At 33.7% G+C, this 15000-nt stretch overlaps 1 protein-coding gene across 4 annotated transcripts in view; it reads right to left on the bottom strand.

Moving 5' to 3' along the window:
* Positions 1-14975, bottom strand: part of LOC125025623 (MOB kinase activator-like 4) — a 16879-nt gene extending 1904 nt beyond the window's left edge. Inside the window, exons 1-6 of one of the 4 annotated variants that reach the window (XM_047613665.1) lie at positions 14827-14975; positions 6233-6396; positions 5549-5758; positions 3694-3805; positions 3444-3552; positions 1-2969 (exon numbers count right to left, since the gene is read on the bottom strand). The exon at positions 1-2969 is cut by the window's left edge and continues 1904 nt beyond it. In XM_047613665.1, coding sequence (XP_047469621.1) covers positions 2965-2969; positions 3444-3552; positions 3694-3805; positions 5549-5758; positions 6233-6396; positions 14827-14892 — 666 coding nt within the window. In that variant the 5' untranslated portion in view covers positions 14893-14975 and the 3' untranslated portion in view covers positions 1-2964. Of the gene's footprint in view, positions 3553-3693; positions 3806-5548; positions 5759-6232; positions 6397-10322; positions 10421-14826 lie in introns of those variants that run through there. The other 3 variants (XM_047613664.1, XM_047613666.1, XM_047613667.1) reach the window with 3 other exon arrangements.
* Between the last annotated feature and the right edge of the window lie 25 nt (positions 14976-15000).

Below are 15000 nucleotides of genomic sequence, written 5' to 3'. Positions count from 1 at the left end.
TGAATCAATTTTGGAAAAAAGGGAAAAGCATACATATCATGTGAAAATGGTGGCTCAGTTATGAGGAGGCAATTACACTCCCTAAAACAGGAGGTCATCAAATGTTTCTTAAGATATTTCAGCAGCTATGAGGGTTGCTGAAGCAAAGAGGATGTAGAAAAGTCTGAACCTATGGCATTTTCAGGAGATGGCCACACAAGCACAGAGCAGGACTGTCACTGAAGACTGTACATACATATATTCATACATATACATATTTGTATATACATAAATATAGATATATATATATACGTACATATAATTATATAAATTACACTACCTCAGTCATCCCAATCATTTCACATCCGATGTTAAAATTAAGCGGAATAAACAGAAGAACTTTGGAATGGCTAAACATCAGTGTCATAATAAGGCTTTCAATATACAGTGCAACCATTAGCCTTCTGTTTAAATTCTTTCTTAAGAGATTAGTAGGAATATTACTTTTTTTTTTTTAATCATGTAGCTTCAATCAATACAAGTTTAGTTTGTTGATCAGTCCTACAGGTTTCACTGTGAAAGCCTAGATAAACGAATACTAAAAGAACAGATCTTGATTGAAAATTTCAAAATGTAAATAAATGAATAATTTTTAATTTCTTATCAACAAAAGAAAAAAAGAACCCAGAAAGGGTCTACTTCTTAGCTTTCAGAAATCACTCTAAAATATAACAATATAACAAATTATATAAATGAAGTAGTTAATTTAACATAGCTTTTACTCCCACACAGAACTGCTATGTTCTATACGAGAAATGAATGACGATCTATACATTGAGCAATAATTATCAACATTACCACAAACTTTTTACATGAACACCACTTAATACAGCAAAGCATCTATTTCCAAATTTTACAAAGATATTGAAGATATATATAATTTACTTAAAGACCACACACTGAGGAAATTACGCCATTCAATACAAAAAATCTGAGCATTACACAGGAAGTGAAATTCATACATGGTATATCCCAACATTCAAAAATTACATACAAGATGAATAATGATTGATACATGGCTTTCTGACAGGAAAATCAAGGTTAACTCACATTGTGCTTCATCAAAACATAATCACTCATTTTCCTTATATCTTTGCAAAATTCACTGACACTGTGAGATCAGCATCCAGAAAAGAAAGGGAAAAAAAGGTTTGGCCTTTCAACCTTCTAGCAATTAGCTGCAACTTCCACACATCAGCATTAAATAATAAACCTTAATGTTATGCTATATATATACAGGTTTTGTTTTAAAAAGGCAAAGAGGTAAATCAAAAATATTTAATCCAGGTGACAAGCTTCTACTTTCTCATCTGTCAAACACTGTCTGCAGTTCTTGAACTAGGCACACATCCTACAACACTAATTCATGAAAACACTCCCATTATCAGGGTTACACAGCTCATCAGTGAAGACAGCTAGTCAGGTCACAAAACAGCAATGAAATTAATACCTTCACTCTCCTCCATGGCACTTCTACTCTTCAATCCCTTTCACATTCCTTGAACTTCTCTGCTGGCTACAGCTGGTACCAAGTCCTCAGTCTGTCAGCACAAATGTATGGAAGCAGGTAGACTCTCACATAGACAGACACGTAATTACATTCACACTCACAGGCACTCACACATGCACACACACACACACATACTCACTGTTTCTCTCTAGCCAGGGTCTTTGTATTGGATGGTGGAAATACTTGTTTGAGCACATAGCAAGCAAAGGAAGATCAATACCCTACAGTGCTCAGCAAAGAGATCAGCAAAAGCAAGAAAAGACAGCTGCTGAAGCATCTAAACACTACTTCTCTCTTTTGGCAACTGCCACAGCCTTGAATAAGCTTTAAGATGTCAATTAAGAAAAAGGTATAGCAATACACAGCAGCTAATAATTACTTGCTAATCAGTTAAAAAGAATTCAAGCTCCAATACTATCACATGAAGCACTGACACTCATGCCACACAAAACAAAACAAAAACAAAACTTCAAAAGAAAATTATAATTGCTGTTTATTTTCCCCTCAGTATCCATACTATTCCCTGTCCCTGAGAACCTGAAAACTTGTATCTTATTTGCTTCCTTGTTTTACAATCTTTAATATCTTCACAAAGCTTAAAAACAAGAAGTGAAAAAAATGCTGAACTAAGCAGCAGGCAGTATACAAACAACTGTCTCTTTTAATAAGGCCAAGGCATAATGAGCACATGAATCTCATCAGTCTTTTTATTATAAATAAACTGAATGGTAGATAAACACATCTCCTCCTTCCAACTCCCCCTTTTACAACTTCTTGGTAAATGCATAAACTGGTATTGGCTTCACCAACTGAAACCTAATGTCACTTGAAGATAGATAAACTCAACATTTATTCAGGTGTCTATATTCTTCATATGTAAGACCTTTCTCTCTAATAATTGCATATCAGTTCCCAATTAACATTACTTTTTGGACAAAGGACTAGGGTGTGTGCTTGTTTGTGTGTGTTTAGGTATAAGTATAATGTTATTCCAAAAATCCTCAAAAATAATCATGATAATAGTTAAATATACTGGTTTATGACAATTCACTTAATCTTCATTTATGAAGTAGAGTATGCTCCCAAATTATGACAGTTCTATTATTTTTTATTTCCATTTGTTGGTTCATAGAGAACAGAAATAATAAAAACTATGATTACAAATAAATACACAAACATATCCTTCTACTATCCATTTACTAAATGCTATACAAAGTTATTCTCTTTTTACGCTAATCCTCAAAACGGGCTACAGAAGTCAGATGTTCAAGTACAAGCCATTTCCATCTGAAGCACAGACCGACAGATCTAAAGCCATTACTTACTTTCTTTTTAAAAATTCCCTTTACTGATTCCATCAGCTCATTTCACTTTCTATCCTACCTGTAAGTACCTGGTACCTCAGAAAGCACCTGTTAACCTGTAAAAGGTAGGAAATCTTTGTGTTACAACTGTCACCAAAGTTAGAGGGTAGCTGGAGTCTAAACTGGGCCCTCCCCTGTATCTTCTTTTCGAATTTCTGATTTCTTCTTTTGGATGTTTGTAAGGCATCAGTTGTAATAAATTGTACAGAAATGCAGCAAACTCCATTAAACCTTTCAAGAGTTTGAAATGAAGAGCCAGTGCAAATGATCAACTGAATAATAATACAATCAACAGAAGTCAAGAGCCACAGCACTGTGTTGATATTTGTAGAGCTGAGGCACAGACTATCAAAGCAAAACAACAGTGTCAAATAAGCCACTGTTGAATTTTCAGGGGGAGAGCCCATAAACTACTTTTTTCTGTAAGCAGGGCACATATCATGAAGTTTTAGCATCAATGTACAGCACAATCAATTATTCCTCCACGTCTAACTACTCTCAGACACATCCATCCTATGCGTCTGACTCGCCTTGTCCAGCGCCTTCATCCTCCAGGATAGGAACAATAAGATTATCCCGAGACATCAAATTGTACTTTGTTACGAAAACTGTAAATCGCCGACACAGAGAGGTCTCCGCCTGTGTGTGGGATAGAAGAACAGATAAGTTATTTGAATAAAACTAATAATATTGATAATTATGTAATAATAGTAAACAGCACAAGAAAGAAAATCAAGAGCATAACTTTTGTCCAGAGAATCTTTTACAAAGCTTCCTTACCTCAAATTCATCAAAAATTTGTCTATGGTGGAAATAAGCATGGGAGAATATCCTGTAGACTCTCCTGCACACTGATCCCAGTTTGGCTACAGAGGACTCCTTGATGCTTACTCTGTAAAAAGAAAAAAAAATGTGTATATATACTTATTAAAACTTAATTAACATTTACAATGGTTGTAAGGATGAAAAATCTAATTATGAGTAAGGAGTAAAAACTGGTCTATCTTAGCTAACATGCAAATACTTAAATGAAGAGACATCACCATCCTTAAAATAGATATGATGTAGGAGATTCTGTTAAGCCACAAAAGAATAAAAAAAACTCTTTGTCATGTATATAGTAACCAAGGGGGATTACAAAAAATACTGTAGATCAATTTGCTAGACATCATCACTTTTCATATCAAAATATATAATGATGTCCTATCTTCGGGGAATATTGTATTAGATAAATAAAGACTTTTTTTTTCTTTTCTTCTTAGCCTAATTATATGAAGTTAGAAAAAATATGAATTTTTGGTTGGGATGTGTGGGTGAAATCTGGAAATATAAGATTAGAGAATATGTTGACAAGTTAAATTAATCATAACTACTCATACTGTTCCAAATGGTTCCCTGTTTTTCTGGTTATGAGATGTGATCTGAATGGTCATGTCGCTGCATAAAAACTAGAATCACACAAAGGATAATCACTTCTTACTTGACTTACACCACTTCCAAGTTCTCACTGCAGCCCTTCAGGCAAAGTCAAGCAAACCATAAGATTGTAGTGGAAAAAACATTACAATATTGAGCATGCTACTGCAAGCCAGACAATTACCCAAGCACTAATGCACACCCATCCTCAGCCTAAGTCTACCATTTTCATATTGATATATATCATACTACCGAGCCCTTTGTGATTATAAGAAACATATTTTGTTTATTCTGGGACCTTATTAGTGTTATTAAACAAACTAATAAATCTACCTCAAGAAAGCAGTTACAATGGTCTCTATACTGACATTTCTGAGAACTTAACTCTTACAGTATATTCACCCCAATCATGGCCTTCCCTTCAATGTGCATATTTTACTATTTACCACAATATAAGGCCTGTTCAAAACAGGCAGGCTTTTTTTTTTCACATGACATTTTTCTTATCAATGAGCCATATATACTGTTTATAAGATATTTGGTACTGTTTGGCAAGTTTCCAGCAGTCATACCCATATCTTCCCCATACCCCTATTGTCTTTGTAGGAAATCCATTCCCTAACTTAAACATGTAGTCATGTTTTTCTGTATTTTTCTTTTTGTGAATAGAATGTAGTGAGAGTGAATTAGTAAATTCTGGTTCTGCATAGCATTGTTTATCTAGCTAAACCTTTCCATCATTTTCTCTCCCACATTCCACTTTTATACATTATACAGTCTGTTTTCTAACCTTTTCTTCTTGTGAAGAAGAGGTGGGCAAACAGAAATAGTAATTCTGGTACTGTATGGTATTTTCCATCCATAGTGTTAAAATGCTTGACTAAAATTTGCTTTAGTGAAACCAAAGACCAGGTCTTTATGTGAAACGGACAAGTTGGGAGGGTTTTTACTTCTTAGGCATTAAGTATCTATATATGAAATGAAAATCACATACATAAATGAGTACACAAACACTTCCTACCTTTTACGCATTATTAACTAAATAGGTAATAATGTGAACTGCACAAAAGCTTTATGAAAAATCTATTACTCCTATATATCATAAAAGTAATTTTATGGTACTTCCCACACAAAACACAATCTCACAAAAACAACGACAAAATTCACAAAGCCAAAGGAACTGAAAGACCACACACTACCTGTCATAACAAACACCAACCTGCTGGGAAAGTACTTATTAGAGTTGAGGAGGCAGGCAGCCCCATCCAAGGTGTGTCGGGTATAGTCAATAGCTGGACACTCTTTGGGCGTTTTGTGTGCAGCACAGAGGAAGATCCACTGCTCTGTGGCTGTCATCTGAGTGCATGTAGTGGGCTGGCACTCTCCTTGTAGTCGCACTGCCAAGCCATTCAACTCCATACAAAACTGCCTAGAATGTCATGGGACGATCAGAGTTTAGGAGAGTGACAATTGTTTTATGTACCAGTAACTGATCTTGTTTGCATCGGCTTCCAGATCACAATAGAAAGATAAATAATCCTTTTTTTCATATAAACATATATGAAATAGTAATAACATCTAAAGTGTCAAATATTCAAATGAAGCACATAATCCATTCATTACAGTTAGTCTGAAGCATCTGAGAAATCTTTTCAGACTTCACCACCTCAGAGAAACTTGAAGCAGCCACTTTTTTCTCATAGACATTTTCACTGCTGAAAAGGAAACCTCTAAATTCCTCACCAATTTGTTGCCAACTACAGCAAGTTACATGTTTCAGTAAACAAAAATATCTTATCATAAATAAAAAATGGTGACACATTAGGCAAGAGTGCTAACAGAGATCATAACTTCGCCTTGGCTTATTACTTCTTTTTCATACAAAACACACTGTAATTCTTACCTCAGGTGCTCGTACTTCCACACCCCTTCATCTTGAGTTTCTGGGGCATTGAGAATGGCATCAATGTTGTTGTGGTCATGTCGGATGGTCTGCTGGATGTACTGCTGCACTACAAGAGTCGAATCCATCTCTTCATAGGCCTCTTCACACCATCGGTAAAAATTCTGAAGTGGGAGATTCAAAAACCTAGTGTCATCAAAGGGCAAAGATATCTCTTCTGTATGATAATAAGGATGTTCAACAAAAACAAGCGACAATGAATATAAGTATCCTATAAACATTTTCATACATATATCTGTAAACATAAACGGTAAAAATTGACATACTGTAATCCTCAATAACATTATCAACATCAACATCATTATCATTATTACCATTATCATTATTATCATTATCATTTGTAATAATAAAGATAGTAATATCATTATTACTGTTACTGATATTATGATTTTCATAATTACAATTATAAGTATCATCATTATTATTGTCATTACTACTACTACTATTACTATTACTACTAAGAGGAGGGGTAAGGGAAACATGGCGAGGAGGAGGAGAAGGAGGATGGAAGTCAGCAATTATTCTGAATGCAGAGGGAATGGGAGTGACGAGATTGGAGGGTGGATGAGACAGAGGAGCAAGGAGGAGATCTGCGGAGAGAGGTCTGAGAAACACATGAGTGTAAGAGGGAATGTGGTAGAAGATGGGGTGGAATGTTTAGATTGCCTGGTGTGACATGGAAAGTGAGGAGGAGGAAGGGAAGGCACCAGGGATACTGGCGGAGATGCTGAGATCATCTTGGGAAGAAGGGAGAGGAGAGGAGTATAAAACAGCTCTGGCATATGTAGTCAGAGAAAAACCTCATCACCGTGTTTCCAGTCTAGCCCCACAAAGAGCAAGACCTTGTTTAAATCTGAGAACTGCTACTTCAGACTCAAGTGTGATTTTGCAGAGCAATTTGAATGATCATGACCAAGCAGGCTGTGGAGCAACAGTGTTTGGTAAGGCGGCCAAAATGTCTACATTTCTGACACTGACTTGGGATGGGTTGGTATGTTGGCTAGGGCAAGACTCAGCCTATATCAAATTTATGGGGGAGGTCATGGCTACAAAAGCTAATCTTGGCAATATAGTGTAAGACTTAAGTGACCTCTATGAGAAATAGTATAGTAGTATAGCTCTGTACAACTACAGCATCATAGTCAACAAGGCAGGTAAATAGGTCATTTTCAAAACCTGATCAATCCTTGACATAGGCAGCAACCAGCTGAGGAGATGGAAACCGTTCCGGTACAAGTATTAGGTAGGAGTGAGGCTGCTAGTGAGGACAGTCAAGGTAGATAATGCATGAGCATTAAATGTGACAAGATGTGAATGATCAGAACAGTTGCAGAAGAAAACTTTCCCTATTTGTCTTTGGAGACATTGTTGGAAGAGGAAGGTATTGCCAGAGTAAGTGGCTATAGGGGGAATCACAAGAGACTGATCCCATTTGGCTAATATAAAAAGAGTACTCAAAAGGTCTGTAAAGGTGGAAGTAGTAGAAGAACAAGGACATGAGGAAGAGGGAGTGGTATAGAGTGGAGTAGTACTACAGGCAGGAGGTCAATAAGGGAGTAGAAATAAAGGAAGAGGGGGCAGACAATGAAGACTGTGTAGGAGGAGATGGAGTGGAGGATGTTGGAAGCGGGGAAGAGATGTATTCTGGGTGGATGATTTGAAATGGATCAAGCTGACAGTAAGCACTGTATAGGGGGTAGTAGTAGCAGTGGTTGGGGCCATGATCAAAGGAGAGAAAACAGTTTGAAAACTAGAGAAGTCCAATTTAGATAGGTAAGGGGTATGCCTTAATGTCCCTAATACGGCTACAAAATCTTCATTATTGGCCTTGGCTGAGCCTGAAAAATGTGGGGAAGAGAAGCCATCTACCCTTCAGGGGTTAGTGGGGTAGGTCATTAACTAAGGAGATACCAAGCCCATGGCTCCCCAGGGCTAACACAAAGTCACTCTTTCATCATTTGATAATGCAATAATAATGATAATAACAATAACGATAACAATAATGATAACAATAACAATAACGATAACAATAATGATAACAATAACAATAACGATAACGATAATGATATAACAATAACAATAACAATAATGATGACAAAAAATTAATCCATTAATTAATTGATTAATAAAAATAACAATAATAATAATAATAATAATTGTAATGACAATAACAACGACAACGACAATGACAATAAAAAAAACAATAATAACAATAATAATAATAATAACAATAACACTACTACTACTACTACTACTACTACTACTACTACTACTGCTGCTAACAATAATAATAATAATAATAATAATAATAATAATAATAATAACAATAATAACAATAATAACAATAATAACAATAATAACAATAATAACAATAATAACAATAATAACAATAATAACAATAATAACAATAATAACAATAATAACAATAATAACAATTATAACAATTATAACAATTATAACAATTATAACAATTATAACAATTATAACAATTATAACAATTATAACAATAATAACAATTATAACAATTATAACAATTATAACAATTATAACAATAATAACAATAATAACAATAATAACAATAATAACAATAATAACAATAATAACAATAATAACAATAATAACAATAATAACAATAATAACAATAAAAATAATAATAATAACAATAATATTGACAATAATAATAATAACAATAATATCGACAATAATAATAATAACAATAATATTGACTATAATAATAATAACAATAATATTGACTATAATAATAATAACAATAATATTGACTATAATAATAATAACAATAATATTGAAAATAATAATAAGAAGAATTATATTGACAATAATAATAATAATAATAATAATAATAATAATAATAATAATAATAATAATAATAATAATAATAATAATAATAATAATAATAATAATAATAATAATAACAATAACAATAACAATAACAATAACAATAACAATAACAATAACAATAACAATAACAATAACAACAATAATGACAAAAATAATGATGATAATGACAATGACAACAATAATAATAATGATAATAATAATAACAATAAAAAAAGAATAATAACAATAATGAAAATAATAACAAGAACAACAATAACAATAATTAATATTTGTATTCTTCTTCTTCATGATGATAATGATCATGATAATGATCATGATGATGATCATGATGATGATCATGATGATGATCATGATGATGATCATAATGACGATCATAATGACGATCAAGATGATGATCATGAATGCAAATAATAACAATAACAATAAAAAAAAACAATAACAATACCATCATCATCCTCACTATCACCATTATCATTGTTATTGGTTTATCATCATCATTATTAACATTGCATTATCATTATTTTCTCTATTGCATCATTATTTTTTTCTACTGCATTATTACATCATTATCATTACTATTATTACCAATATTATTACAATTATTATTATCATCATTATCATCATCATCATTGCATCATCATTATTACTATTGCATTATCATCGTCATTACTGCATTATAATTACTATCATTGCATCATTATCATTATCAAAAATATTATCTATTATTATTATTAACCACTATTACCATTAGCAACTACTGTTATTATTGATGCTGATATTACTATTACTATTATACTACTATTACTATTACTACTATAATTACTTTTACTATTACTATTATGTTACTATTATATTATCATTACTATCACTATCACCATCACTATACACTAAATCCAAACCCTAAACCACACATTTAGTATATAATTTAATATATAATTTTTACACTTACCATATTGGTTTCTTTTGTATATATTGTTACTTCAAAAGAAACATATCAGATACCCAGACTACACACATCCCATAAACTACAGAGCAAGTAAGAATGTGATAAACCAATTTGATTTTAACAATTTTGGCCAAAGTAGACATACTAGACATTAAAAACCGGCTAAGTCTAATTTCATTAATATCTCAATACAGAAACAAATTATCTAATACATAAATAACAAACCTTGAACCAATAAGATGAACAAAACCTTCAAACAACAACAGAAAGACTAACAGCAAACCCACAGTTCAGAGGGAGCAACTGGACTGGCTGGGGGTACGGGTGACAAAGGAAAACAAGGTCAACAGGGAAAGTGACACCAAATCCATATATGAACTGTCATGAACTCTGAATAGGTACGTGCAGATTGCTTGGACCAAACAAAGACTGAGAATGAATCATGAATGAGCAAGGTATTACATACTCATAATGAGGGAATAACATACTCAGTTCTACTTTCATGCTGACTACAAATCTCTAGATTAAAAAAAAAAAAAAAATAGTTACAACAGTCTGTTGGTTTCTGGTGTTTTATATGTCATCCACACTGCAAAATACAGGTCAAGGATGACAACTAACACTTGTTAACTTTAAAACAAGTCTACGTCCAGGCAAGAAAGAATGTAAAGGAGAATTTAACAGAATTTTCTGATGAGCTACCAACTTCAATTGCTCCCTCTGCCACTGGGAACAAGTAATATTTGCTCTAGTGTTGTTTTGTGAATTTTGTTTACACACTGATGGTTCCATAAGTGATCAGCTATCAAGGAGCCAATTAGTAGGCCTGCGAGATCTCACCTGATTTCCCCTTTCCTATGTTTATTATCATTACTGACATTATGATTATTGTAAAATTATAAAATAATACTAAGAGCAATATGAAATAAGAGAATATTTACAAAAATGAAGGGCAAAGGTAAACAGGTGAAATAAGTAGGACTAGTAATTAACTCCTTGGTAACTAAGGACTTGTAAAGCCATCTATGTGTGAACACAATCAGTTATTTTTAAGGGAGTTTTATATGACATCAAAGATCATACGACACTATGGTAAAGTATAGTAGCAAAAAGGGTTAGGAAGGCGTTAACCCAATGCCGCCAGGAAAAATGAATAAAAAATGGGGAATATGCTATGCTCATTTCTTATATTTTTGTGAAATGTTACTGCACATAGATGGCTCTGCTAGTGTTTAGCCACAAAGGAGTCAATTAGTACCTTGTGACCTTACCTGATTTCACCTTACCTTGAATTGGCAGGAAAAACTTATTTTTTATTAGTGCTATGAATATCAATGGTGTTATTTTTATAATAAATATTAAAATTACTACAATGTTATAAACATTAGTAACAGCAAAATAAGATCATGTAAAATATTTTCGTAAATCAAGGAAAAGGGTAAATGGGCGAGGCAGGCAGTAATCGTAACTGGCCTCATTGGTGGCTTAGTAGAAGTGTAGCCATCTATGCATAAAAACAATTAAACAAGTAAACTCACAGTGGGTATGGCATGTACGTACATGCCATGCTCATTGACATTGGATTAATGATTGTGGTAAAGTTACAGGTTTAACAGTACTAGAGGGTAATATGGTAGTGAAAAGGGTAGAGTGGGGGGAGCTGATGGGGTATAGTATAAGAAGTGGAATGAGGAATTACGGGAGAAAAGAGCATTATAATAATGTATTGCGGCAGAAACAGCATAAATGAGTTAACAATTAGGATAAGAGAACAGAAAAAGGGGATGAAGAAAATGAAAAGGAAAGGAGGAGAAGACTAAGCAAAATTAGTGAGGTGAGGGCTGGGGAGCAAGATAGGGCTGATCCTCTAAATTGGGCCTCAGTCCCCATCTGCCCCTAAGCCTTCCCACAACAACAACGAACAAGGTATTGGGGCAGTAAACATAATTAATAAACTAAAATCACAGTGGCATGTACATACATGCAACCCCTGGCAGCAATGGGTTTACTGCTTCTAACAATGTACAACTCCCCTAACTTTCAACAACAATGAAAAATACAACTAAAAACATTGGCAAAAAGGACCACAATAATAATGACAGTGATGATATCAGCTAACAGAAATATATCACTGAAACTTTGGTCAATTATCATTATGTAAGAAAATTTAGATTGATATTACAGCAGTTGTATCTCAATACTATCACAATGCCATTAGCAACTAGAGCACTAGGCATGGCAGAAAAAGGATTTAGTCAAATAATTTGTCTCAAAATAAGGGTTACCAAAAATTATCTCTATGAAGGACTTTTGTCATCATCAAAGACAAAAACAATCTACTCTTCTTATTCTCAATTACCTAGTTCCCATGTGTATTTAGATAAGGACAAATAACAGCCTAATTCACCAAAAATAACATAGATACCTAGGATTATTTCAAGATGTACCAATAATACTTTATTTGCCTATAAATGCAGATTACCAGATAGAAGGATTTATTTAACTATTGTCAGGAAAAATGAAGAATCTTTGAGCATTTTTTAAAGCAATTTCCAAATCTATCAAGACCTAATTTGATAGAGGACTGTCTTTACCTGAATCAGGAAGCCTTCTCATTTCTTGAAATTTAGTATACATTCCATGAGAATTGTTACTGTTATAGATATAGTAATTTTAACAGGTGAAATGTCAAATAAAGTCAACAACCTTGATATGGTAGTCCCTTAGTACAAAAGGGCACAAAGTAAAGCAGAAAAATTGCAGAGTAAAACAGGCTGACATAGAATGAATATAGAACAGAAAAAACACGTTACCAAATACGCTTAAAAATTAACCTGTCAAACATTACACGCCACCATTAGTGAATGCCTACAGGTTGGGGCACCAACTTTCAAAAAAGTCTACAGGCACCCAAACCATCCTTCGGTAAAAACTACTGGAATATTTGCCAAGATAAGCTGCACCTGACCTCATGGACCACAAAATTTATATACAAAACATAAGCATAAACTCCCCAGGCACCTATGGTATTTGCAAAGTATCTTTTAACCACTGGACTCTCATGCTCATTCTACAATATATTCTCACCCTATACCAAACTTAACTTTAAAATTACAGTGAGAGAAAGTGATTGATAGTTTTACAACCTATATGCACAAAGACCGTTTGTGCAGGATTACCACGAAGTTAAGTTGTTTGCTGCAAGTCGAGGTAAGGATGGACTCAATTGCAGAAGGGACATAGCGACTAATTTCTTCATTTCTAATGTTATCTTTCAACTACGCAGATTACTTCACACATCAGTGTAATTTTTTCACCTCTTTATGACAGTGTCTTTGATGTAAATACATATATATTTTTTGTCACTATCTGTAACTTGACTTTGTTGTTATACATAACCTAAAAGTATTTACTGTAAGGATACATTTAATATACCATCTAAATATATAAAAAAAAAAAAAAATTGTATTTGTAACATTAACCAGTATAGCAACTTCTAAAAGGTTATGAGTGTTCAAAAGACCAGGGTATATAGTTTCACTTTCATACAACCATAGGGTACAAAGTAAACTTTGCCTGTAATGAATAGAACAATAGAAGATAAAACACTTTTCATCTACCGTACTTACATCAGAAGTTAATAACAAGAAAGTTGTGCAACACATAATACTTTGGTATACATTAACACAGAGATGTAATAAAACCATCATGAAGAAAGAGAAAAATCTACACTCACTGATACATGAAATACTCTGCCCAGGAATAGAACAGCCTCAGAAAAGAAGAACAACATTGCTACTACATCGTATGGGAGAACAAATCCCTGGTAATCAGGTGCAGGTTAGGAAAGTTTTTGGTTCACACAGCGATGTTTGTGCATTCCTAAAATTGGCTGGAGTAATAGGGGCTTCGTACACAGCTACCAATACTTTAATTTATAACGTTAGGAAAAAACAGCAAATTCACGCATATAACAAAGTGAATAACTGAAATAAAGAATAATAATTGCAAGGTTGGATGGCTGTGACACTAAAAATTTACCGACAGCAGTTACAGGCCTTTCCTCGGTCAGTGCTCCAGCAAATGCTAACAAAACTCTGATAACATTATTTTGACAGGAGAGAGAGAGCTCATACACCTCCCTAGCAATTTACCAAGAATTAAGTAAACAATCTAAACTCCTTCGAACCATGCTATACACAGCAATTTGTTTCCATTGGATAAGCGGTAAATTTTGTTTTGAACTCCAATGTAGGTATTTTCTGAAGATTTAGTCATAAAGGTATTTCCGTCACCGGTCCTTGCCGTTTTACACTTAAATTAAAGTCCACAGCCCTAGTGTAACACTTATCATAACAAATGTGTGCAAATAAGTTTAATATTAAGGCATATTCATTAACCGACTTCAATCTAACGCGAGATAAAAGGATTTCCAGAACTATAGGCGGCTTCTCTCAGTCGTATCACAAAATTAAACAAAACCTGGCTCAATTTTTTTGGACATCATTATGTGATCCTCAATCCCCTCATGCGAACCCAATCAAACATCAAAATTACAGTAAATCTCAGCACGTATACCCTAAAAAACAATAATAAAAACTATACAAACACACGAACAAACAAACGATATCTACCCTTAACCCTTTTTCCTAATGAACAAATACTCACTTCTTCCTCCTCCACTCACACATCAACCTCCTAAAGGTGGAAATGGGCGTAAAATCCTCACCTGGGCCTTAGTTCCGGGCCGATTCCTCCTTAACACGACACTTTGACTCTGGTCCGCCATCTTCATCTCTACTCTGTTCGCATCCTCGCATTTTCGGCTTTGGTCACTTTTTGGTTTCGTTTGTCGCTTTCTGTGGGAGTTTGTGGGATAGGTGCGTTTCGTTTTGTTGATCTC

The sequence above is a fragment of the Penaeus chinensis genome, chromosome 5, assembly GCF_019202785.1.
Source record: "Penaeus chinensis breed Huanghai No. 1 chromosome 5, ASM1920278v2, whole genome shotgun sequence".
Lineage (NCBI taxonomy): Eukaryota > Metazoa > Arthropoda > Malacostraca > Decapoda > Penaeidae > Penaeus > Penaeus chinensis.
The sequence above is the reverse complement of the archived record's forward strand: the minus strand, read 5'-3'. Positions and strand labels throughout refer to the sequence as shown.